Genomic DNA, 26,838 nt, shown 5'->3' on the forward strand with positions numbered 1-26,838 from the left:
CTGAGTCATATTTCAGGGGAGGATTTCTGGAATTTCAGGAAAAATTCTCAGCAGGATTCGCTCTCCTGTTTTTTTTTTTTGTTTTTTTTTTTTTCCAAGTATTGCCATGACAATAGAGAGGCTTACATCATTGACCTCCACCCGCTGGTCTCTGGGGCGGAGCTGTAATACTACCCCTGATGCCAATACCAGCACTCACTGAATCACATTAGTGTGTGTGTGTGCGTGTGTGTGTGCGTGTACTTCATGGGGAAAAAATGGCATCTGATCATATAATTGATCATTCATTTTCCACAATAAATCAATTGAGACACTCTATTTCAGAAGATGACAAAATTGTACAGGGCTTGTTTTAAACGGCCAATGGTGACGTCAACAATCCAAGCGTTTAACGCACAAACGGGCGGGAGTTGTTCCTGGTAACTGACAGGAACGAGGAGGAGTCCTGAATCGCTGCAGGAGGCCTCGAACAGGTGCGAAGCAACGGCACCGGTAGGAATTACGCAACATTTCCGTCCTTCATCAGGTCAGAATTTCTTCATTTTGATCCTTTTTATAAATCCTGAGTCTTGCGTAACAGGTGATGAGGTCATCTGGGAAGTGAAGAGGCAAAAAAAAAACCAAAAAAAAAAAAAACCCTGCGGATTTCTGTTCAAATTTGTGATTGTTAGCAAGGGGACCACAGCTGTACACGTCCATGTGTCTCAGAGTATAATCCTGTGTGTGTGTGTGTGTGTGTGTGTGTGTGTAATTGAGCGTGTCCTTCACCCGCTAACACACATGGACTCCTGGGTGGTGGTGGTGGGGTAATGAATATCTTGAATGCACTTATGATGATGATGATGAAGAGGAGCAAAGCGGTTGCTGCTATCAGTGGTCAGAAATGTAGCTTTAATATCTAAGTGCCAGCCCCCCCCCCCCCCCCCCCCCCATAAGCACCAGGTCCGAGGCCCAGCAGGTGAGGCAGAGCGACAGGTGGGCCGTGGCTCTCCAACCTGCAGCGTTGTGGAATGTTTCTGATCCCACTTGAACGCCCCGATCAGTGGGACGCCGGAACAAAAGAACTACAGTTACTGGGAGCTCAGACAAGCACACAGAGGATGTTACTATCACTGTGGGGACCGGACAGTCACATTCATTCATTAATACGCGTTATCATCCTCTTACTCCAACCCTGACCGTGACCTCTGACCCTTAAATCAAATCTTAAACCTTCAAACATCTATTTTTATTCATGAAGTCAAATGTTTTTTGTTGTTTTTTTTTGCCTCACAAGTATAGTAATGCAAGACTACACACAGACACGCACATAAATCATCACTACAGAGGACATCATGTGATTTGTGGCAAGTCGCTCTTACTGATCCCCCCCGAACCTGAGACCACAAAACCGAACCGTTCGGCCTTCCGTCTCCACAAAGTGACAAATGTTCAAACCAGTTTATGTCCCTGCAACATGAGTAATACCTTGCACACACACACACACACACATCCTGTAGAATAGATTAGATCTGACATCCCACAATGCACTGCAACACAAGCTGGGCAGGATTGTGGGTTGGAGAGCGACGGAGAAAGTGTCTGGCAGCTGGCCAGAGCGAGATGATGGGATGGATTGCCATGACGACACAGCCGACCCTCCAATCTGGACTGTGAGAAGCCTGGTGTTAGCGTGTTAGCGTGCAGTGTGTGTATTTGTGTGTGTGTGTGTGTGTGTTTATGTTGGAGGGTTGTGAACAGTCGGTGATATATTTGGACTGAAGCTGAAACGTCGAGCAAATCTTCAAGGATATTTTTTGTTGATGCTGGAAACTTTTTCTTTGGTGGTATTTTTTATGAAATAATTATTATATAATTACCAAAGCTCTGCTGTGCTTACTGCTGCCAGACACCCACCAGTCCTGCTACCACAATACTGCAACAATACTGCAACAATACTGCAACAGATCAACAGGCTGTGTCTGTACGCAGTGTTTAGCTGGCAGCAACTACAAATTGAAGCTGTTTTATTCGACCCAAGTTATTTGATGACACTTATTTAGTATTTAAGGTCTAAGACAGAAATCTGCCCCCCCCCCCCCAAAAAAAAAACTATCTCAAAAATGGATGGAAATGTCAAGCAGATCTGGGTTCTGTGTGGGCGGCCATCTGCCTTGACCAGCCGGGATGAAATGGATGCAGGGAGACGAGAAGACGGACGAGGACGGGGGTGAAGAGAGAGAAATGGAGGGAGACTGACTGGTGGAGGGAGGAGAGACTGAAATACGCAACAGCAAATATTAAAAAAAAAAACTTAAACAAAGCACATCAAAGACAAACTTGAGTTTAACATGAACGTTGAAGTATCAGTCCTGATGGAAACTGCTAATAACAATGCTAATACCAATACAGTGGCGCTAGTGCTAATGCTAATGCTAATAAAAAGCTCCTTAATTGAGGGTTGCCACACCCTGTTTCTGATCGCTGATACGGAGAACTAATTAGCCCACATTGTTAACTAGTATGTCAATGTGAATTTCCATCCTACTGACTGATCTCCATTCAGGTCAGTACATCAGAACCAATCAATGATGGCGAGGTGGCGCGCGGGTTCAGTGGCTCAATGGAGCAGCTGCATTCCGGGGGGCCGCGTTCACCAAGCGCCAGTCTGAGGTGTCGACGGTGTCGTCGTCTTCTTGTTGTGAGCGCTGGTGTGGTGACGGAGCCGAACTGTTCGACTCCAGAACGCCAACAAAAGAACAGACACATTTCGTTCCGAGCTAACGGCGACTCTAGAAATGTTCACGCTGTAAAATCCCCGGTTTCTTAATCCAACCGTAAACTCAATAATCCACCAAGGCTTTGACAAACAGACCAATTATAACGCTTCAGGCTGTGTGTCAGGAAATATTACATGATCCTCGCCTGAAAGCTCAGACTGTCCCTTGAGGTGCTTGTGAGTGTTAATCAGCCGTTGGGTTAATTGTGATAGTAAATGGCAGGACGTCAGAAAGGTCAGAGGTCAACAATCTGTCTGCGACCTTATGGAGCAAATGTGTGCCTGAAGTGAGAGAAACGAGGCCAGGCAGGAAAGATTCTTGAACAGCTGTACGGCTTTTCAGATGGTCATCTGAAGGGCGTGTGTGTGTGTGTGTGTGTGTGTGTGTGTGTGAGAGAGAGAGAGAGAGAGAGAGACTTATAAAGCACATCTGGTTGTGTTGGTCATGTGGTTCTGCAGTGTGTGTGTGTGTCTGTGTTTGTCAGATTAACTCTGGCTATTGAAAATTATGGGTGAAGACTGCAGGGTGGAGGCAGCTGGAGAAGGAAATTTGAAGGGAGGGGAAGAAGAAAAAAGGAGACGGAGGGGAAAGAAAGGGGTGATTTGGACGAGGAAGAGGATGACGTGTTGATTATGACGGAAAAGGACGGGTGGAGTGTGATAAAGGAGGAGATGGAGGAGGAGGATGTTTGTCGGGTTGAGGAGGGCGAAGTTAAATATTGGTGGGGAGAAAAGGGGGACTACCAGGGCTCTGAAGGAAGAAGACCCTGTTTCTTCTTCTCCTCCCTTCCTCCCCCTCTTCTGTATTCCTCCCCCTCTCCTTGGCTGTCCCCCAGCAGCTCCGCCTTCCTCCACTGTGATCCGTCCTGCTTCTATCAAAGTTTGGGAACAACCAGTTCTCTGTAGATCTGATCTCCAGAGACCGAACCCCCACCCAGCACACACACACACACACACACACACACACACACACACACACACACACACACATGTTCATACATTTATTCCCTAGCCCCATAAAATAGCTTAATTATCTAAACTAAATACCAGACCTGGACCATTAGCCTAAGCTGGACCTAAACCCAGTTCTAAAACCAAAACCAACCCTTGAAGTGCACCTTTTCTGGGGCTTAATGTCCTCACAGAGATAGAAAGGCCTGTACACACGAGGTCATGCTTGGTGAATTTTTCAAATCTTAAAAATGTGGGAGACTTGGAGCAGGCGCCGGGTCTACCTTTTTCTTTTTCTTTTTTTTCTATCTCCTCTTGTGAATCTGAATCTTCTTCCCCTCTTCCTCACCCCTTCTTCTTCTTCTTCTTCTTCTTCTTCTTCTTCTTCTTCTTCTTCTTCTTCTTCTCCTTCTTCTTCTCCTTCTTCTTCTTCTTCTCCTTCTTCTTCTCCTTCTTCTTCTTCTTCTCCTTCTCCTTCTTCTTCTTCTTCTCCTTCTTCTCCTCCTCCTCCGGGGGCTGAGGAAGAACTCAACAAGCTGCTGAATCCGTCATAATCCATTACCATCACGTTCCGAATCGTTATCCCTCTCGGGTTTACGGGACACAATCAAATACCAGGGGATTCTGGATCAGTTCCATCAGTTCTGTCTGAAGCTGAAGTCGTAGGGATGGTTGTCGCTGCTGTCGCTGAATATCAAGACAAGGAGACTTCTGATGGCGTCGGCGTGCTGGCTGTTGACTGCTGGTGAACTCAGGGAATCGTTTTACTGCAATTCGGCTTTCCAGAGCAGGAAAAGAAAAAAAACAGCGATGCTAAAATCAGAGTCGATGCGGAGATGATATCGATATGTTGATGACGTCATCATAAAACGGTCATTTCAAACATTGCAACATAAATTGTAGTAAATGACCTCACACGACTGACTTGCAGTACCTCAAACTGGTTATTCGTTCCACTCTGTACTGGATTTCGTTGGCCTCTGTGGCTTCGTTCGCTCTGGTGTTGATGTTCTGATTTCCTCTGTCTGGTGTAACGTGTGTGTGTGTGTGTGTGTGTGTGTGTGTGTGTGTGTGTGTGTGTGTGTGTGTGTGTGTGTGTGTGTGTGAAGCAGAAATGTCTCTCTCTTTCTGATAAGCTGTGTGAAAGGAGGTTATCTTCTCCCAGTGGATCTACCATTAAACCCACTCCTCTCCTTCATCCTCCCTTCCTCTTCCTCTGCCACTTTTCCTCCTCTCCATTTACCTAAAACTCTTTCACCAGCCACAAAATGTCCGTCTCCTGTGTGGGTGAGTGCATGCGCGCGCGCGCGTGTGTGTGTGTGTGTGTGTGTGTGTGTGTGTGTGTGTGTTGGGAGCCGCCGCCCACTGATGCCCCCTCGATGATCTGCATTTTCCTGGTTTCCTCTGAATAATAACAGAATGGAATCCCACTGCATCGGTTACTACCGGCGCTCTCACCATCTCACCACTCAAGCTGGGAGGGCTCTGTCACCAGTAACCTTCTATATATTCTAAATAAGTACATTTTATTAGTAATTTCACTGATTTGCTTGCACACACACACACACATATATATATATATATATATATTTACACATACTGTATATGTAATTTATTCATCTATCCAGTGAATAAAGCAGTTGGAAAGTTGAATGAATCAAGTGACATTAAATCGGCTTCCATCTGTTTTTATTCTCTTTTATTTCTCTCAAAGTTTATCTTTGATATCAGGCTCAGCTTTTATTCACGGCGGACTCGAAACCACGTTTTTGGGTCATTCAAGTTGATGTTGCCATCCACATTCAGAAACCATCAGACCTGGCCTCTCCTGATGCGATGGGGCTGCTCCGACTGATGCCCGTCCAGAGTTTTACTGTACGGTGGCTTGGAGAAGCCAAATAGAGCCAGGGAAGGCAACCAAAAAAAAAAAAAAAAGCTTTTTGAAGAAAAAAAATCAACAAATTGGCATTATGTTGAGTTATGATTCTGACCATTCTAAAACGTGATCAAATTGAATCTCATCAAGTATTCACCTTTGACCCGTCGTCAGAAACTTTTTGAACAGTTGATCCTCTTCAGGGTTTCCTGGCTGTGACCTCACGAACTGGTTTCAATGTACAGTTGGTAAATGGGTGACATGGCACCCTCAGTGGATTCCTCTCAGTTTGTAGTTGATTTTAATTGTGCAATTTTTTGAGGAAAGAAAGGAACATCGGCTGAAGTTATATGGAATTTAATTAAAATAGCAAAACAAACAAGAAACGGCTTCACTGGCGACGTAAAACATTTATATGTCAAAATCATAAAGAACTCTTCAAACATGAAGAAATTATGGGATTTGAGCTGATTTTTTTTTTACTTCCTCTTTTTTTTTTTAACAATTTCAGTGAAATTATTCTTTCCTCCCGAGGTTCTCCTACCCCCCAAAAGTGTTTTGAGGTCGAGTTTATTCTCGTTCTTGGTTTTTTTAGGACAGAATACAATCATTTAACTGTCTGTGGGCCGCTGGATTTCTGGACGTTCCTGTTGTGTTCATCGCGAGCGTCTGACACATTGAATATTTCAGGGTTTCTTTTCATGACCGTTGGTGAACCACCAGCCCAAATCTAAGACCCGCGATCTGTAATCTGGAGTTTCCTGTCTTGCTTGGTTCATGGAAAGTTCAGGTTCCCCATCAATTTGTTCTTTCTATCTGAAGGTCACAGATCCACGCTGGAAACCGCCGGTAATGAGAGGGAGAGAAAAGGCTTCTTTCTTTCTTACAGCTCCGTCCATCTCTCTGGCAAATTGGAGCTTAACTTCATTAAAAGGGCTGAGTCTGATTGCATGAGAGTTGAGCTACGTTCCCCCGGCCGACGCTCCGTCAGTGTGTTGTTGTCGGCGTGGAACGTTCCCAGGCGTCTGGACTGACAAACAGCCCATCTGTCTGCCCGCTCACACACACAGCGGCCATTCAGAAATGGATCGGAGGGAATAATTGCGCTGTTTAACTGAGAATGTCACGTTTATCCCGAAGCCTTTTGGCTGCTGCTCTCAGCTCGAGTGTCGGCCAACAGCAGGTTGGATGAAGAGAGGGAACCTGCTGTTGCTTCTTCAGAGATGAATGACATCAGAATGGCGGCTGATGGGCTGTTGCGCTCGCATTCGAGTGTCAGAACCCTGAAACGAGCCCAAGAGTTCCTGAAAAACTGACGTTCAAGTGCAGGAGAACGTCGGAACGTCATTGGCATCCGCAGATATTTGGGGTTTGATAATACCGTTCTGACAAACGGGACAAATGTGTGCTTATTTCTGATGATGAGTTTTCTCAAATGTTTGGGAATGACAGAAGCGGAGCCCTGAGTGGGCCGGGTCGATCTCCTCTCTCACCAACCCGGGAGGCTCTGAGGTCTGGCGTCTCCCTACAGCATCATGAGCTCTGCGAGAAAAATCCATTTCCCAACAGTCACGGCGGTCACTTGGTTTCGTTTGGTCGTGGCCACGGATCACCTCAGATGCTCCGTCTGGCCACGTCACGCGCACCGAATTATCCGAACATGTTGAACACCCAACGACCTCTCACGGCGTGTAAAAATATCTTCCTGGAATTCTAGTCAACACTTGAGAATTTCTTACAAATAAAATAAATAAACACGTCTAAATAAAGGGTCTGTGGGATTTCCACTCTAAACCTTCAACGTTTGTTCATCTGCACTCTTTGCAAAATAAAAGTGAGCGAAGAGCGACGGTCCTGCGTCCGTCTGCTGGTGCCGAGGGAGGAGAGAGAGTGTTTGTTTGAACAGGAGGAGAGCAGCCGGGCGGGGAGGCTGTTTTTGGCTGCAGGGGTCAGTTGCATAATGGCAGGAAAGCAGTGGGAGAGTTAGACTGGGAACCAGGGGGGAGATGGGGAGGAGGAGGCGGCGGCGGTGGTGAGGTTTTCAGGTCCAATTTAGATGTTTTTGTTTACTAAAGCACATATTTGCTCTGGGAAAAAAAGGAATCTAGACAGCAGAGCCCCGAGCTGCGTCAGTCTGATCCTCCTGGAGGAAAAAAGATGGAACCTTCCTGATAAATGGTGAGTCGGATCATGTTGCCCCTCGCCGCTACACCTGACGCTGGCGTCAGAACACGGACCAGCTCACTCTGAGGTCCCAAGATCCCATCCACACAAATCTTTTCTGTGTTTAGAACGTGAATATTGAAGATTCTTCCTCCGGGTTCTGCGGCGTACATTTGGGAAATAAAATGACGTATCACGTTTTTGCGTGAGTAGAAGTTGAAACTGTGGGTTCCACAGACCGCCCTGAAGACTTGGGATCAAATGAGCTAAAAATAAACCAGCATGAAGGTTCTGCTGGAATGTTTCTGTAACGGGTCACGCAGTGGCGGTGCTTGGAGCGTTTCTTTCCCAGAAATGTTGGGCTCGTGGTGGCTGCGGTGGCTGCGGTGGCTCCGTCTCCGCATCTGGTGCTTAAAGGGGGACAGTTGACATTTCCCTGAAAGTCTGCGTGTTCATCCAGAGTTCCGGGGGGTCAGCAGGTGTGGCGGGGAATCAAAGATGTCCGGCGAAATGTGGAACCCACCGTTTTCATTCTTGTGATAAAATATTTCAACTGGCATGATTCTTCAACCTTTTTTTTTTCTTCCCCCCCTGTCATTGCTCGTTGCCTAGCAACAGTGTTCTCACAACCTACAAAACAAGATTGTGCACATGACACAAAAAACATGCTAAAACCGTGACCTCCTGACTTCCAGCAGCAACGGTCGTTCCAACTGGCAGAAAAATTCCTTTCAGATGTGAGAAACATGAATCGGGCGGATTGTAGCAAACGCTCTGTGTCACTCGCCCACGCCCGCCCACTCTCTCTCTCTTTAACTCCATCACATCATCCATCTACTGTAACACACACACACACACACTCACACGGTAGACGTTAGCATCATCTTGGGGGCCGTTCATTCAGCCGCATGTCGACAGTTACCTTTAACCACCGCAACTGAAAGTCTTGCTCCTAAGGGTCGGGTCAGGAACTTTTTTTGGATTAGGAGTTATATTTTTGTTGCTGCAGACTACCATTGGCTGCCAGATCAGTTCAAATGTGAACGGTACCCAACCCTGATCCTAACCCTCAAACCCAGGTGGGAGCCATGAGGGGTCCGGTCCGCTGGCGCCGGAACACGGCCAGCTGGCGCCTTGCAGGGCAGCCGCCAGTGTTTGGCTGAATGAGGCAACTTCGCCTGGAACTTTGAGTGCTGCTAAGGTGGAAATGCACCATAAAAATAGAGCCCATTTACTGTTCACACACTCTCTACATGGAGGATAACTGATAAAAGCCTCTCATCACTCGTGTGTTAGCCGGCCTGTTCTGGTCTCTGCTCCTCTTGAGGTTGATCCCATCTCTTTGGGGGATTCTAGTACGACGTGTCACACACCCAGCGCGTCGGTCCGGCGTTTACATGTCGATCTGCCTGATTGTCGGTGATGATGTCACAACCTTATCGTTTTCCAGCAGTTACTGATCTCAGTGTTGGTAGATGATTCGCTGGTGCCGTGCTGGTGCCAGATAAACACCAACGTGGAGGAAAATGGCGTCTGGCAGTGTGGATGAAAAACTGTTATGGTTCCACTACATGAGGAGAGTTCTGTCCCTCCTTCCCATCTTCCCTCCTTCCTATCCTCCTCCCCCTCCTACCCTCCCTCGTTTCTCTCCTTAGTCCTGCTCTTGTGCTCTCGTGTCCTGATCTACATCAAACACTGCAGCAGCATTATGAGGCGGATTGGATGACATCACTGTTTTTATGGGCCACCGTGTGTGTGTGTGTGTGTGTGTGTGTGTGTGTGTGTGTGTGTGTGTGTGTGCGTGCGTGCGTGCGTGTGCAGTCTGAGGCTGATGCAACAATGACATCTTCATTTCCTGGTTGAACTAAGGATGGTGCGCCCTCAACTGTTACTAACACACACACACACACACACGGAGCACTCAGGACCCCCATTGATTATTAATGAATACTATAGCAGATGCATGCTTAACGTTACATGGCGTGTGTGTGTGTGTGTGTGTTCATGTTCATGATAAGTGCCTTCTGGTATGTATCGACACCAACGAAAATGTATCGCTCGCATGTGACGACAAAAGTCTTTCCAGAATCATTGAGGTGGGCTGAAATAGAGGTTACTCTGTGTGTGTGTGTGTGTGTGTGTGTGTGTGTGTGTGTGTGTGTGTGTGTGTGTGTGTGTGTGAATGCGCCCGTCTGTACACATGCATGAACACACTAACATGAGGAGATGAATAATTAACAGTAAAGTTATCAAATATAAATCCAGAGAAACACTCAACACGAGAGCTGAGAGTTGCGTTCAGGCTCGTTCACGGTTTTCCACTGCGGCACCGATGACGACTCCAGATCCAAACCAGATCGGTGGTTTCTCCTGATAAACCTGCAAGTGAAATCCTCTCCAACCTGTAAAGCTGAGAAATAATGACTGAACCGACACTTCACCAGCCCAAATATATCCACTTCCTAATGACGGGAAACTAATAAAACTTTGGGAGAAATTCCAAGCAGATAATATTTGTCCCTGAACGGCTCAGTTGTCGTGGCTGATTACTCCCAGGGTCACGTGTCGCTACGGAGACGTCTCATATCAATATCCTTCATAAAGAAAATATGTAGTTCTGCATGCTGTTTTATACTTCTATACGAGTATTTAACAGTACTGTGTTGAAATGAGCTGTGTGTTTTTTTCCATAGCAACTGGACAGACTAAAGAATGGGGACATTTTGGAAAACTCAGTGTGTCGTCTCTCTGTGTACCGACGTGTAGTTTTACTCTAGAGTTTGTGTAGTGAAAACATGCAGATTTTCAGGTGTATTTGTGTACTTCATCTATGCTGCCGTTATTACCATTTTTTGTGTGTGTGTGTGTGTGTGTGTCTCGTATTTTCTCTCATCAGTCTTTGAATCTCTGCTGCGAGGAAAACAACTCGCCTGACTGGATAAATGTGACCGCATGACTTATTGATGGCGAGCGGCCGCCGTCAGCAGACTGGCTGCACTTCTCTTTGCTTCCACCTGGTTTTTAGATCCACTGGAGTCCCAGTTTAACTGGATCGACGTCTCCTTGCACTGGTTTTAATCCAGTTCAGACCTCACGGACGGGTGTGAGAATCGGAGCTGTAACTTCATCAGCTTTGTCTGTTCAACTGGATGCTGTGAGGAGCCGCTTGTGTCTGCCTCCCGGTTCAAATCTCTCAGAGACCAAAGAGCGAAACGCACAGAGGCGTCGTAGAAGCTTCCAGAAACTCAAAGGGACAGAAACAGAAGCGCAGCAGCAGAATAAGAGAGACAATCTGCATCAATCACCCTGAAAGCTCTGAGCTCCGCGTGTTTGATGGCTTTGGTTCGGTTGTTGTGGCAGATATTATTTTTTTAGAGTTACAGTTGCTACGATAGTGGCTGCTTTCTTTTAATATATATATAAAACATGAATGCCAAGCAGGAATCTTGAGTTTTTTTGTTTTATATTCATGAACGCTCGTCTGCTGAATCATTCAGAACTCCGACTCTAATTTTAGTTTTGTTCCAAAAGTTCTTTTGTTTCCATTACAATTCTTTTCTGTCCTGTTCTTACAATTTAAGAACATTTAGTCATCAGAATTGATGCAACTTTCATGTCCCAGTCAGCTGGTGGATGGATACGATTCCCAGAATTTAAAGAGGAAAAAAAAAAGTAAACTGCAGTTACACAAGGAAGAAAATGAATAGATGAATAAAATATTTCTAGAGCAGCCGAGTGACGAGAGGCAGGCGGTGACGCATGGCCCTCTCAGTCTGGTGACGAGGCGACCCTGCTTCTGTCAGGTTTGCTCAGCAGGACGTTTCATGGACGAATCGTAAACTTCTCCAAAACACAGCAGTAAACAACGATGAATAAATCACAACTGATCCGGCTGCACGCTCACGTATCCCAGAATGCCTCATTAGGGCAGCACTTCCCAGACTGCACTGAGAGGTGAGGGGGACGCGAGGTCAGGGGTCAACAAGCTGCTGAGGGCTGGATTATCTTTGCGCGCACACACACACACACACACACACACATTAGTAATTAATCATGTACAGTTGCTGTTGCCACTGGACTGATTGCTGCAAACAGATTTTGGTGATTGCTGTCCCGCTCCGGCGGCCATGTTGTCCTCCGATGTGGAAACAGCCCTTTGGCTCCTCGTGAGAACTGTGAATTGTGTTTGTGCTGTTACTGTTGCTCAGATATTCTCTTTACTGAGGTAGAAAAGTAAATAAATACACCAAAATTTAATAGAATCATTTTTATTACCCAGTAAATAAATAATTTTTAAAAAAGTCCTTTTGGTTGCCGATGGAGCTCGTTAGCATCAATGCTAGCTCCTAGCTTGCTGGTACTGAAATCGGAGAGAAGCTGCTGATTTTATCTGACATCTTGAGAGCTGGGAGGAGGCGGAGTCAGGCGACCCTTCTCTTCATTTCTCTAACGACGCGTCCCGACTGTGTGATGTCATTTCCACCGGCTGTGATCGGATCCCCAGATGTTGCCATGAGTGTCAGATCTTGTGTTTACCGTGTGATCCACGTCACATCAGGAGCAGGTGGAAGATGCATCCCGCCTCACTTTTCCCTCTCGCCCTCTCTCTCTCTCTCCCTGCCTGTTCACTTGCTTGCTCGCCTGCTCTGGAAGTGTGATCTCATCCCCCCCCCCCCCGACTGCTGACACATTCCTCTGCTTTCAGCCTTTTATTCCCTCTCTGTCATTGTGCGTGTTGGATATTCTCTCACATGACGGAGCAGGGAGCGGAGAGCAGAGAGGCCCCGGAAACGGACGCAACGCTCCAGCTCGCCGGCTGTAACGCCTTCATAGTATCACGTCACCTTTCTGTTGCTGCACCTTCATCCACGTTCATCCAGAGCACAGGAACAACTCTGTCTGCAGCGGTAAACTGAGTTGAGAGGGGTTTGTTTTTTCATCGTCTGGGTGACGTGATCGTGTCAAACCTTCTCGGGCGTCTCAGACTTTGGATTTGTGGCCGTTCTCATGCCTCTCTGCTTCACGCAGCTGACATTGATCACAAGCGTTCAAAAACCTTTCCAAACGGAAAACAAAAAATGGCGTAAATTAATTCAAGTACAACGTTTTTAATTATTTTTATTTTAATACAACATCCACCTGTAATTTTTGCAGTTATCTGATATGTCTATTATTAAAAACGGTGATTTTGTTTGGTAGCTAAAACAAATAAAGCTGTGTGATCCATGCTAAAGCAAATTTGATATTTACATTTGCTATGCGCTGAAAAACACATGTAAACAATGTGAATTTGGGAGAAAAAAAAGTTTCTTTATTTCCAACACTGTCTGAAAAGCCCATAAATCAAAGATGATGTTTCGCCATCGCTGATGCAGATTATTTTTGTGAAACCACTACGTCGCTAGCTTGCTGCTAGGGCCTTGCTGGATTTCTGCTTTTTTGATGTAAACCCTGATGATGACAATGACCTTCATATTCAGGCTGCCCTTCGTCTGCTGACAATGATGGCGCCTGAGGGTACGTCTGGACGTAGCCCAGATGGCAGTCGTCTCTCTGAACATCAGAGCTGAGACTCTGGAGCTTTGATGTTGGTGCTGTTGTCTCCTGGTTGCGTCAGTGTTGTGGTCGTGTCCTCACTCGGATCCTCGAGTGCGTGCGTTTGTCCCGTCGAGGCAGCTGTGACTCGTGCAGGCTCTGCATCGCTGTTTGTCCTCTGACGGAAGGACGGAGCAGCAGCTTAGTCACCATCACTCTGAGCTGCAGGCAACATAATAGTGAAGAGAAGAAGAAGAAGAAGAGCTGGTGATGCTCCTCAGTGCCCAGATTTAATAATTTAATCAAAGTTAGTGTTGCCTTCTGTTATTCTTCAGATTACTGCTTCCCACTATAAAATTCCATTGTCAGTCTCCAAAGACCCAGATCTGCTAGCTTTAACTTTGGATCTGCTAGCTTTAACTTTGGATCTGCTAGCTTTAACTTTGGATCTGCCAGCTTTAAACTTTGGATCTGCCAGCTTTAAACTTTGGATCTGCCAGCTTAAAACTTGGGATCTGCCAGCTTAAAACTTGGGATCTGCCTGCTTTAAACTTTGGATCTGCCAGCTTTAAACTTTGGATCTGCTAGCTTTAACTTTGGATCTGTTAGCTTTAACTTTGGATCTGCCAGCTTTAAACTTTGGATCTGCCAGCTTTAAACTTTGGATCTGCCAGCTTTAAACTTGGGATCTGCCAGCTTAAAACTTGGGATCTGCCAGCTTAAAACTTGGGATCTGCCAGCTTTAAACTTGGGATCTGCCAGCTTTAAACTTGGGATCTGCCAGCTTAAAACTTGGGATCTGCTAGCTTTAAACTTGATATCTGCTAGCTTTAAACTTGGGATCTGAAATCTTTAAACCTGAGCTCTGCTGGCTTTAAACCTGAGTTCTGCTAGCTTCAAAACTAGGATCGGTCGGCTTTAAGACCAGTATCTGAAAACTTTAAAACTGGGATCTGTTGGCTTTAAACCTGGTTTTGTGAAGTTTGTAAGTCCTCTTAAGGTCACTGTTATTTGCGAGTGACGATATCTGATTTATTGACAAATGATCGCCAACCTGTCAATGAGACTCAAACTAACGGCGTCCATTGAGAAGCAGGAGATAATCCAGATTGAGACATAAAAATCTGATTCGAGCTTCAAGCCACTTTCAAATGTGGTTTGGATCGGGTTTGCCAAAATCAGAGTTCATGTGTTTTTGGGCTGTTCAGACTGTGCAAAGTCAATCCAGATTGAGTCTAGATCAGGCTTCTACACTGGACATGTGTAAAATCAGTCCTGGTTTCAGTTGAGGATTATTTCCACTCTCCAGTAATCTTCAGATTATTCTCTCCAGCCCCTGTTTATAAAAGACAAACACGCAATGAAGCCTCCCGCCGGGGGGCTTCTGTCTGTACAGACCATTTGTCGATGCATTGATCACTGTTACCATAGCAACTGCTAACTGCATTAGTAATTAACCTTCTCTGATAACCCAATTAAACTGAGAGATGTTAATGGTCGTACCGACCTTATCAGATGGGGTATTTCTGCTTTCATGTCATGTTTAGTTTGCGCTTCCCCCAGGACGGGACTTTGAACGTGTCTGCGGGTTTTTCCAGTCACCTGCTTTTATTTCACTGAGACTTTTGCGTATTAAATCCAGTGATGTGAAAAGCAGAAGTTGGCAGCTGAAGAGAATAAAAATGCTGCTTTGTCTGGCGTCGTAATTCCACAGGAAGCCTCTTTTGTCTCTTAGGGCCTGTTTGTCTTTCTCATGACAACGCCGATGGAGGGAGATAATAACACATTGTGTCATTCATTTGGGAAAATGAGCATCCAGAAACCTGCCACTCAAGCTGAAGTCTAAAGGTCAAAGGGTCAAAATCTCTGGTGGTGTAGTCGGAGTCTCAGCTCTGCTCGCGTACCCACAGGTCTGTGTTTCACACTGCAGAGCTTTTAAAAACTCGTGGACAAAATGAAATCTGTGTGTTGTGGTTGATGTCATCATCGATGCTAGTGGCACTCAGCTTGATGAATAGCCCGCTGCCGGCTAACGTCATGTGGCTGGTGTTCGCTGATGTTGATTGGCTGTAAAGCCGAGCAGATGAATCTCGCTGTAGGAGGCTCCGTGTCCACGAGGCCGTTTCACGTGGGTTTCTCCGCTCGCACGTTGAGAGGAAGAACTGGACAGACAGAAGGGGCGTGAGACGAAGAAACGCCGCCCGTGTCAGAATGCAAACCTGCGCTAACATCTGCACTGCGACAATCACAAGGAAGAAGTGGCAGATGTAGCGTTCTGTCCCTCTCCTCTTCAGCCGGCGGCGGCGGCGGCGGGCTGTGTTTCGTGCTCCTGCCTGCTGACTCTGAGCCCGTGTGTTTGATGCTGTCGGGTCAGATCACTGCTGTTGCCCTACATGGTTCAGTGTGGCCTACATAGAGGCTGCAGAGAGGGTGATGAATGACTTCTTCATGTCCTAAATGTACATCTACACCTGTGTGTGTGTGTGTGTGTGTGTGTGTGTGTGTAAAAGGCAAGGTCTGATTAGTACATTAATTTCTGGAGCTCTGTTGGCAGCTGAGGATAATGAACTGAGGAAGTTGCGGTGAATTAAATCAGGTTGTGTTTCATGTCTGTGAGTTTAGATTTCTGAAGAGGAGGAGGAGAAAGAGGAGGGGGATTTTTGACTCCTTTTACTCTCCATCTCTGCCTTTCAACTCTCTGGCGCCCCCTACAGAGACTTTGAAATTTGAAACTAAATCTCAGGTTTTTTTAAATGCACCTGCAGGCCTGCGTCGGTTTTTAATGTGTCATTTTACCGCAGTGAGGAGGCTGCTGCTGCTGCTGCTGCTGCTGCGGCTTTACAGTTAATGGAGAGAGCGGCTCGTCCTGCGTGGGAGTCAGAGCAGCCGACTCTGCCGGGTTTTTGGTTTCCATGGTGAACAATTGATACTTGAATAGCAAAGTTGTAAAGGCTGATAAAAATACAGCGAGCTGCCGACTCCCACAGGCTGAGGTCCATCTGTTTTTCCATCTGTACATTCATCCCCTCGTCTCTGCTGAAACACTCAAACTGAAGTTTTCAGTCGGCGAGGACGTGTGACGTAACTGAATCACTATTCGTCTCTCCTGTACTTCACCGCTTCGAGGTCTAGTAACTGTATGTGTATTTGTATCAGGATCAAGTAGGTTCTACCATCTGAGGGTAACCACCAGCAGTAGTCGCAGGAGTCCAGAGTCATTCTGACTGTTTCGCTGGTTTAATATCCTGCTGGCAGCCGACTTCATCTTGTACTCCGTCTCTTCTTCTTGGTGTAAAAGTTTTTCCTGCTTTCTGAAGCTCCAGCTGAGAGTCTTTGTGTGGCTGTCGGGAGCCTGACGAGTGCTCACCGACACAATGCATGGTGGGACCGCGGTAGCCATGGAGACCTGTGCTTTTGGCTTGATAATGTCCTTCCTTTGCTGCGGAGAGAAAAGAGGGAGATTATTTAATAAGGCTCAAATAAAGGAGCTTTTCTGAAATTTGGTCCTTAAAGTTGCAGGACACGTTGACGAGCTCCGGCCTCTTAGACACAAAGCAAATATTTATCTCAGAAATGTCATTTGCTAACAGCTAAAAAATAATAATGATAATGATAATAATAATAATAAAGTGGAGATGATATTGGGTACACTAACTGCAGGTCGGTAGTTTTGTTTTTCCCGGTTTGAGTGAATCAACTCTCGAAAGTGAAGCGTCTGTCACAGAATGAGCCAAAGTGGGAATGAGACGCTGCACATGAGAGCGTTCATCAGAGAGCGAGCGGCCCGCAGCGGAGGATGCTGGGAGGTGAGAGAGGCGGGAGGAGGACGTAGGCGATGGACTGAAGAGGGAGGTGGGGGGGGGGGGGAGATCTATCTGACGGTGAAAAGACATTCAGAGAGAAATCAAACGGATTCGAACAGAACGCAAACTCTGCTTTAAGTTCCGAGAGAGCAGAGCGAGACCTCGTCTGTGGGAGGTCAAAAGAGGCTCCTCGCACGTAAACGGCTCGGCATTCCTCCCGTGTTTGTTTGTTTTTCCAATCATGATCCCTGCAGAATGTTAATGGTTCCACGGTTTTTCCATTCTTTTTTTTTTTTTTTAACAAATTGGCAAAGAAAGAAAAATTTTGTTTTTGTCATTTTATTAAAAAAAAGAAAGAAAAGAAAGATATTTGGGCTTCTTTTTCCATCCAGCCACAATTGTTTGATGTTTCCGTTGAGGTGGAAGACTTTTTAAGACTGGAAAAACGAGTCATGAAATCCAGAAATAAGTTGACAAAGTTGGACGTCTGGTGGAGATTCTAACGTTTTGTCCAAGTATCACACTCCTGATTTCCGAAAGTTTTATGTGTCTTTAAAGTGGCTAAAGTTACCAAACGATACTACGTAGCCTGTGGAGGATGTTGAACACCGGCGGGGAAGCTAGTCGGGGTTAGCCGGACGGTTAACGTAGCATAACGTTAGCTTTGCAACAACCTGCTTTCACGCTTCTGAAGTGCTCAAAGTGGTTGGTTAGTCAAGATGATCCGGCTGAAACAAAACTGTAAGCTCATAGGATTTTGTTTATTTTCTTTTTTTGGCGGTAATCCAGTGTCGCAGTTCCTTTTTTTGGCTTTTGGCGGATGGAAATCATGGCGACATTCATCAGCCTACGTTAATAAATGCGCTTCTTTTAAGTCAGAGTTTGTGTTGTGCACAAACCGATTTGTTGTTGTTTTTTTACCGCAAATGGATCCGATACGGGTTATCACCCTGCTTGATCCCCAGCAAACAATCACTCAGCTCCTGCTTTGTCCGTCCACGACGCCTCTTTTGTCTGTATTTGTTCGCCGTCAACAGTCTCCCCCTTGCATCACAACCCGTCGGAGAAAGTAGGCCGTAACTTTGTCGGACGCACAAGGATCGATCCGCTTGAGTCGTGTTAGTTTGTCTTCTTTTACACGTCCATCCGTCACCCTGTCATCTGTCTCTATTTCCGTCCGTCCCCCACCAGTCTCACCCTTATCTCTCTCCCTCTATAAATATCCCTCCACCATCCAGTCATTCATTTGTCCTCCCCCCCCACCCCCTCTCCTGTCCCATCTCTCTCCTCGCGAGCTCGTCCTTGGTCCTGCCTCAAGATGACATCATTAGAATCTGTCTCCTGTCCAGTTTCCTCGTAAATGACATCCACGCGCATGTGTGAAGTTACGAGCTCCATCTGAGGAGTTGAATTTCCTCTGAACCCTTGAGCCGAGCCGCCATCAACTCGCCACCATCGTTTACGCCTGTGGTGAGCAGCTCCCGGTCCTCTGCTTCTGGGCTTTTGCTGGCTGCATTTTGATGCTCTACCACCACCTGTTGGACGTATGAAATAATTTCTTTTTAAAAGAGGAAAATGGATGTGGTGAGAAAACAATATTTGTAGTGTGTCAATTATTTAGACTTGAAGAAATTAAATGGAAACCTGCTTTGGGGTAGAACCCTCTGAACCAAGCCAGCAGCTTAAAAATGCCGCTGCGTTGCATCAGAATGAGAAGCCGCGAGCTGCTGTGGATGTCAGAGAAATCGTTTCTTTGTGTCCGGCTTTGGTTCTGTAACTGTTTGTCAAAACATTTTGGTGCTGCAGGGCAGCTAGCAGCTAGTTAGCATTCATTATTAGCATAACCATGTTGTGCTGTGTGCTATGAAGGTAGCGTGCGTGCGTGCGTACATGTGTGTGTGTGTGTGTGTGTGTGTGATGTCGAGGAGACACCTGAGAGTACTGAAGCCATGCAATCCAGGACTCGATGCAGCCCGTGACCTTTCCAGCTAAAGACGAACGCCACGTTTATGGGCTTGTTGCTGAGGGTGAAAGTCACATTCGTGAACTAAAGTTTGGAGAGGCCAGTAACTTCCCCCAGAGATCAAACCTGAGGCTTAAAGAAGAGAGAGTACTGGACGAAAACATCAGTCAGACAGAAAGACGACTTCAGTCAGAGGATTAGTTCAGTTGACTTCATTAAAGTGCTAAGCTGTTTGAAGCAGTTTATAACGTATTAGAATTAAGAGCGGTTATTGCTTGTGAGATCAAAGCAAAGCTAATCACACCTGAGAGATCACGTTGGCGAGTCCGAGGCGCTCCCATGTGACAATCTGCTGCTTCCATGTCACCGGCGGAGAGATCGTCAGGGTCCCTGAACAGGAAACGATTGGTTGTGGAAATGATCCAGAGGTGAACCCAAGTTACTTTCCGGGGCGTCACATTTTCATTCACTATTGGCTCTTTTTTTTTTTTTTTATTCCCCCACTGCAAATAAAAAGTCCAGCATCTCTATGGAAACGGCACAAGCACGAGCGAGGAGCCAAGAACATCACCGTGCAGGATCACACAGTTCGGATGTCATAAATGGTTGAAAAGAGGAAATGAACAGATCGTTTTCTGAATACCCTCCCCTCTCGAAGGAAGTAAAACACTGAATTGATAAATCCAACATTTTTCTAATTTTTAGCGAGAGTGGGGGAATAAAATGAACACACACTGAGTTTGGTACAGCTCGAAGAATTTGTGTTTTTCAAATCTTGCTTCATTTTTGCTGAATTTCTGTCCTGAGACTGGGTCACGACTCCACAGTTGCGCCGAGGAGAACAAACTTTTTTCATGTTTTCGACTTCATGTTCCAAATTTTTTAAATTCTTGTGACTCGAGGAAGGAGAGGTGCAGCGGCGGGTTGGCGGGGCCACTGATGATGAAACGAGCAGTCCGGTTGGGTTGAGTCCTCCTCGCTCAGCTGGCTGTCCTGCAACGACACCCTCAAAAACCCTGCTGTCTGTTGTCATGACTCCGTGGCTGCAGTGTGTGTGTGTGTGTGTGTCTGTGTGCTTTTCTGCATGAGTGCACATTGTGTTAACTTCACTCTGGCAACACACACACACACACACACACACACACACACACACACACACACACACACACACAAACACTGTCCAAGTCCAAGTCCCAGTTGCTGCGTATTTTTAGCGTAGCAACACAAGCAGCTCCAGTCTGACTGGTTGTTGAGCTGCAAGTGGGTGGCAGCAACACACACACACACACACACACACACAGTGATTTACTGGACTTCAGAGGACATTGCATTCATTTCCTGGAGTCTGACCACAACCACTAGACGACTGACCGCAACCAGACCTTCTCCTAAATCTTCTCCCTATAATGGAACGGTTGATGTAATGGTGACTTGCTTTGTCTTCACAAAATGAATATTACCTGGCACGCGCGCACACACACACACACACACACATACACACACACATGCGCGCGCAGTATCGGTGTGTATCTGTGCAGTTGTTTCTCCTCACAGGTGGAGACTCTCTGGCTGGTCAATGTTTGGATCCACCTGAGCGTCTTCACTGTTGATCATCAGAATAACAACTGATCCATTTCCTGTTGATTGATAGTCACAAACATGAGGCTGTTTGGCTTCTTCTTGAGCGAAAACCCTCACAGTTTTCACACCTCACTCATTTGTCACCACAGCCGCTAATGTTAGCATTGCTAATTATTCCTTCTCCTTCGTGATGTCTGACCTCTGACCTTCCTGAGCTCTGGCGTTCATTTGTCCGGTCTGATCCTCTCAGGTGTCACTCAAACAGATCCTGTGGTGTTAAAACAAGACCTGAGCTGGACTAAGACATACTGTAAACAGCACGGACCTGTACCAGTGCAGGTCTGAGTTCGATGGTGGATCTGGGACTCATCTCTCAGGTTCTTGGATCTTTTCTGGTGTCTTGGCTGTTGATTTTGTCGTTGTTGACTCCAAACACATGTTTGAAGCAACTTTGCTAACGAGGCCAAGGAGGTGTGAGACAGTCCAGTACGTCCCGTGATGTTTCAGGACTGCGACGTGACCCCGACAACGGCAAACACGCCTGGGGACCCAGATCTGCTGCTGAGGTGGTTTTGTGCCAAGTCATGCTGCTGTTTGTTGACTGCAGGGTCCAAACGGACTCATTCTGCTGAGTCGTGTTGCTGACTTGATCAGCCTCTGGAGGAAAGATCGATTAACCCCCTCACTGCCTATTAACAGCAGCTCTTAATCTGCTGCAGACACACACACACACACACACACGCTCACACACACACTCACACACACACACACACACACACAAAAGATGAAAACTGGTTACGTGAAATAAAATGAAAAGTTGGACAAAATAAATTAATTTGCTTACATTAGAAAGACAGAATAGTAGCAAAGAATTTGCTGGCCAGCTTCTCAAATTGTGATTTGGATATTTTTCCTGGATACATATGAGAAACTAAAGGTTCATTAGAAGCATAAACTTGTTAAAAGTTTGTCACCCACATCAATCTACCAGAAAAATATCATGTTGAGGAAGCAAAACAGAACTGTGGGACGTTTGCTGTGGCTGCTCTCATGCAGAGGTAAAACTCTCCCCCCTCTGGATGTTTGATTAAACTCAAAAAGTTAATGTTTTCCCTGCTGCAATATTTGCTTTGATATAATAGACACATATGTACATACACTGTAATAGAAAGTATAATATTTGAGCAACTGTCTAACCTTGAGGCAGAAATATCCGTTTGTTCCTGAATGCTTCACAACCCTCAACTGTGTTTGTAGTAACGTGTTGAACCAGATGGGGGCGCACTTCGCTCAGGTTTCAAACAGTCCAGTTCAAGATGCTGCTGCTGAATCCTGCAGCCAATCAGAGCGCAGGATTGTGGTCACATGGCTTCAGAGCAGGAGTCTGCTGTCTGAGCCTCTTCTCCTAGGAACAGTTTCTTGATATCATCTGATGTTTCAGCCGGGGCAGGCAATACTCCGCTAACCGTCTCCGAACACTTCTGTTTTTGTTTCTGCACATTAAAACACATTTAGATATGTTTCAAAAAAAGAAAAAGAAATTAGAACTACTAAATGAGCCTCTGGTGCGACTATAATGGGATTCCTTTAGTTTTATTGTAAAGACAGTCTCCTCCGTGTTTATTCAGATTGTGCTTCCTCAGTTACATCATTTCTTTTTATTAAATATTCTGTAAAGTGTTCCACTAACTAACTCTTCTTTATGGGAAAGGCTCCCTTCAGTTCAGCATCATCGACGGTTGCCGTGGCAACACTGACCTCTCTGTGTGATCTTGTGATCTCTGCAGGTTGTGATCGAGCGTCTCGGCCTGCCAGTCGGAGCTGGTCTGAGTGTGCCGGTGTGTGTTTGAGGGTCCCGCCAACAGCAGCAGGAAGCAGGTGGAAGGACCCGGAGGCAGCGGCGGAGTCGCATCGAGGTCAAGATGACGTCGGTAGCGGCGGATTACGACCACATGGAGATCCAGCAGCAGTACAGCGACGGCGTCAACAATCGCTGGGATGCTGATGACTGGGACAACGAGAACAGCTCAGCTCGCCTGTTCGAGCGCTCGCGTATCAAAGCCCTCGCAGGTAGGATGGATGGATGGATGGAGGGTTGGAGGGCTGGATGGATGAATGAGGGGTGGATGGATGGAGGGATGGATGGATGGATGGATGGATGGAGGGGTGGATGGATGGAGGGATGGAGGGTTGGAGGGCTGGATGGATGAATGAGGGGTGGATGGATGAATGAGGGGTGGATGGATGGAGGGATGGATGGATGGATGGAGGGATGGATGGAGGGGTGGATGGATGGAGGGATGGATGGATGGATGGAGGGGTGGAGGGATGGATGAAGGGATGGGTGGATGGATGGATGGAGGGTTGGATGGATGGAGGGTTGGATGGATGGAGGTTTGGATGGATGGAGGGTTGGATGGATGGATGGAAGGATGGAGGGATGGATGGAGGGTTGGATGGATGGATGGAGGGTTGGATGGATGGATGGAGGGTTGGATGGAGGGTTGGAGGGATGGATGGAGGGTTGGATGGATGGATGGATGGAGGGTTGGATGGATGGATGGAGGGTTGGAGGGATGGATGGAGGGTTGGATGGATGGATGGAGGGTTGGATGGATGGCTGGAGGGTTGGATGGATGGATGGAGGGTTGGATGGATGGATGGATGGTTGGATGGATGGAGGGTTGGAGGGATGGATGGAGGGTTGGAGGGATGGATGGAGGGTTGGATGGATGGATGGCTGGAGGGTTGGAGGGATGGATGGAGGGTTGGAGGGATGGATGGAGGGTTGGATGGATGGATGGATGGATGGAGGGTTGGATGGAGGGTTGGAGGGATGGATGGAGGGTTGGATGGATGGATGGATGGATGGATGGATGGAGGGTTGGATGGGGTGTTGCTCCTGCTCTTTGACAGCTGGGTTTTGACGAATGGGAACTTTTTCAGTGTCGTGTGATTGAAAGTTTCTCAGTTGTTCTGTCTGAAACTTCTCCAGAGGAGAAATCAGGAACGATGAATGAAACCCAAGCGACAGGCGGATGAACAAAAACTCCTCCGCTCTTTTGAGTTTGTTCTCAACCTGTCAGGACTCAATTCATCAATAACGGAATAGGATGTCGAGGGAGCAGTAAAGATTTCTGCCTGGATGATGAAATCCCTGCCTGGACCAATCAGGAGCCTGTATGCCAGCCAGTTTGACAGCAGTGCCTCCTGCTGGCCAGTTGGTAAAACTACAAAAACGTTGTGACATTTGAGTGATTACTGTACTGGGATAAAGTAGTGTTTGCTGTCGACAGCACTGCCGAGTCTGACACTCCAAAGTGGTGATACTGACTTTTAGTGGTGATATGGAGGAATCTCACTGATGTGAGGTGTTGGTGTGTTGTCTCTCACCTGGTTACTCATCAGTTCAACACATTATTTGATAATCGATCACAACTGGACACATTGATGCCATATTGTTCTTAATAGTTTTTCATCTTCAAAAAAGATTAAACCGTCATCTCAGCCAGCAAATCACATATTTAATAACTTCAGGGTTCAGTTGTGCTGATAGTCGCTTACACGCACTAGTAAGAAGTGTGTGTGTGTGTGTGTGTTATTGTAACACTATCTCTCTCTCTCTCTGTCTCTCACTCTCCTCATCCGCTGTTTTTAACTTGATGGCCGACTGCACCAGTAGTGTCCCACTTCACTAAATAATTCACACCACTGTTAAATATGCAGGAGGAGCCTGATTGTGTGTGTGTGTGTGTGTGTGTGTGTGTGTGTGTGTGTGTGTGTGTGTGTGTGTGTGTTTCCTGGTGGGACCTGTTTAGCCGCGGAGAGAAATTAACAGTAACATATTAAAAGAGTTTACATTCCTGCAGTTACCTGAGCCCAAACAGGCACTTCCATGTCTAAAGGGAAAGTTTGCTGAAGCCTCACCGGTCGCCGGGCACACATGAAACATAGAAATACAAACAGAGTGGTAGTTTGACCCTGCTGGAGTTCTGCACCCTCCGAGCGAACTTCTGCTTTTATATGTTTTCTGTGACAACATTCAGGGAGGTTGTGCAGAGAGCCAGGATCTCTCTTTCTCTCTCCCTCCCTCCCTCGCTCGCTCCCTCGCTCCCAGTAAAACCACAGAAGGATCTGCTGGCTAAGATGGAAAGAAAGAATTGTTTTTTTGTTTTGTTTTGTTTTTCCCAACATGTGGTCATCTTTCGTGACCCGATCAGAGGTTCAGGTTCAAGGTTGAACTTTCTAGCTGGTAAACCGACAGAAGAGAATAGCAGCATTTTTTAAATGGCGTTGGGTTGATCAGGTGATTTCAGTCGTGTTGGAGCCGCCGTCCGCTGACAGTCTGACTCGGCTTCACTCCGCCAAACGTGAAGGAGTGAAATGAGTTTTCATCGAAGAAGTTTGAGCTCCAACAATAACGTGGCTGCGTGTTTGAGGTCTGCGGTCGGCAGCGTTTTATCTAGTTTTTAATCTGGTTTTTATTCCCGCTGTGGTTTACTACCATTACAGTTATTATAGCTATTAAATATCTTTTTACCTCCACCAAAGGAGGTCATGTGGTGGCTTGGTGTGTTTTTCTTCTAGCAGGGTTACCTACAAAAGTTCTGTTCAAGTTAGTGAATGAGAGTTTTGTTCATTTTACAGGGAGTATTGCTTCATATGGGCATTTGATTATAAAGAAAATTAGGCTCGTTGTTATTCATGTACGGTTAATTTTGCCTCGTTGTTCCTCCCGTGGAGATGCTGGGCTCTGATTGGCTCATTCTAACAAACCCTAGACGGAATTTTAACTTCTTTACGCTGTACCTCTTTCCTCCTCCTGTCATAGATGATGACATTTAATTATCTGTATACATTAGTGTGTGTGAGTGTGTTATTCTGTGTGTGTGTCCTTGATCTCTCCTCCAATGACATCACAGCCTTAAGTTTTTTTGGTTCTGACCCTGGGTTCGACAGAGCAGCCGTGTTTTTAGCGGAAATGATCGAACGAAGTAAATTGAGTGTCGGAAATTGTTGGTCAACGTGGAAAAACTACCTATTTTAAAGAATGAAAACATTTATTTGGAACATGAATAAAGTTTTAATTTCTTTCTTGGACTTCTTTGAGTTGTTTTTGATCTTTCTTTTTTTTTCTTGCGCTCCATCTCAAACGTCAGCCTGGAACATTAAGTGTCGGTGTGGAACCTTCATCGGTTCACCTGCAACGTCTGTAAACTGATGCTGCGACCTGATGTGCTGCAGTGTGTGTATGTGTGTGTTATTTTGTGTGTGTGTGTGTGTGTGTGTGTGTGTGTGTGTGGTTCAAGCAAAATGTGTTGCGCTCCATATGATATCCTGGGAAATACAAAACCAGCGGTCACCATGGAAACACAGGCAGATTTACTTACAAGGAAGGCAGAGAACAGGAGAGTGTGTGTGCTTGGTGTGTGTGTGTGTGTGTGTGTGTGTGTGTGTGTGTGTGTTTCTCTGTCACCGTGTGTTTGATGTGGTATTAGAAGTAAAAGTGCAGCGGCTCTGATGATCTACGCGCGGCCTGCTGTTCCTCCCTCAGCCTGACTTCATCAGGAGCGCTGAGAGGATGTTGAGGTTTGAATGCAGCCGCCGTCGTCCATCGACCTGTCAGGACCTTGGCTGAGGCCCTGAAGTGTTTCTGGTAAACCGGTTTGTTTTTGTCCTCGGAGCAGCTCAGAATAACCGATGAGGACCCTCTGAGGGCAGGAGAAGGACGATGCAGTCACAGGGACTGCAGACATCCAACTTCTTCAGTATCTGGATTCTAAAGTGAGATTTGTTGCAGGTCAAAATCATTTACAGAACAAACAAAAGTCTCTAGTTTCCCTTTTGAAGACAAAAATCCTCCACTTTTCTGTTTCCTTTGAACTCTTGTAACTGGAATATTTTTTTAATTTTATCAATGAATTAATCATTTGAGTTGAAATGTAGCGCCTACATTACCCACAATACATCGCCGCCAGCAGTTCAATCTGAGATCCAGCTTTTATTTGCTCTCAGTTCTTTTCATCGACTTCTGTTCAGCTCTACAAAACTTAGAAGCAGGAAATGTACATGTGACACACACACCCTCGCGCACACAAACACGTGTGTGTGTGTGTGTGTGTGTGTGTGTATGTCTCACATCCTGTTCCAAGGACCAGATGGTGGAATGTGGGGAATGTGGGTGTGTGTGGTTGTAAAAGCATCATAG

At 46.2% G+C, this 26,838-nt stretch overlaps 1 protein-coding gene across 2 annotated transcripts in view; it reads left to right on the forward strand.

Annotated features, from left to right (window-relative positions):
* LOC147247168 (spectrin beta chain, non-erythrocytic 1) overlaps positions 1-26,838 on the forward strand; it is a 92,454-nt gene that overhangs the window by 10,924 nt on the left and 54,692 nt on the right. For both annotated transcript variants that reach the window (XM_086181125.1, XM_086181126.1), the window contains exon 2: positions 22,418-22,700. In XM_086181125.1, coding sequence (XP_086037251.1) covers positions 22,553-22,700 — 148 coding nt within the window. In that variant the 5' untranslated portion in view covers positions 22,418-22,552. The remainder of the gene's footprint in view (positions 1-22,417; positions 22,701-26,838) is intronic.

The sequence above is a fragment of the Aulostomus chinensis genome, chromosome 16, assembly GCF_037954235.1.
Source record: "Aulostomus chinensis isolate RoL2024-O1b breed Wild chromosome 16, RoL_Achi_v1.0, whole genome shotgun sequence".
Taxonomy (NCBI): domain Eukaryota; kingdom Metazoa; phylum Chordata; class Actinopteri; order Syngnathiformes; family Aulostomidae; genus Aulostomus; species Aulostomus chinensis.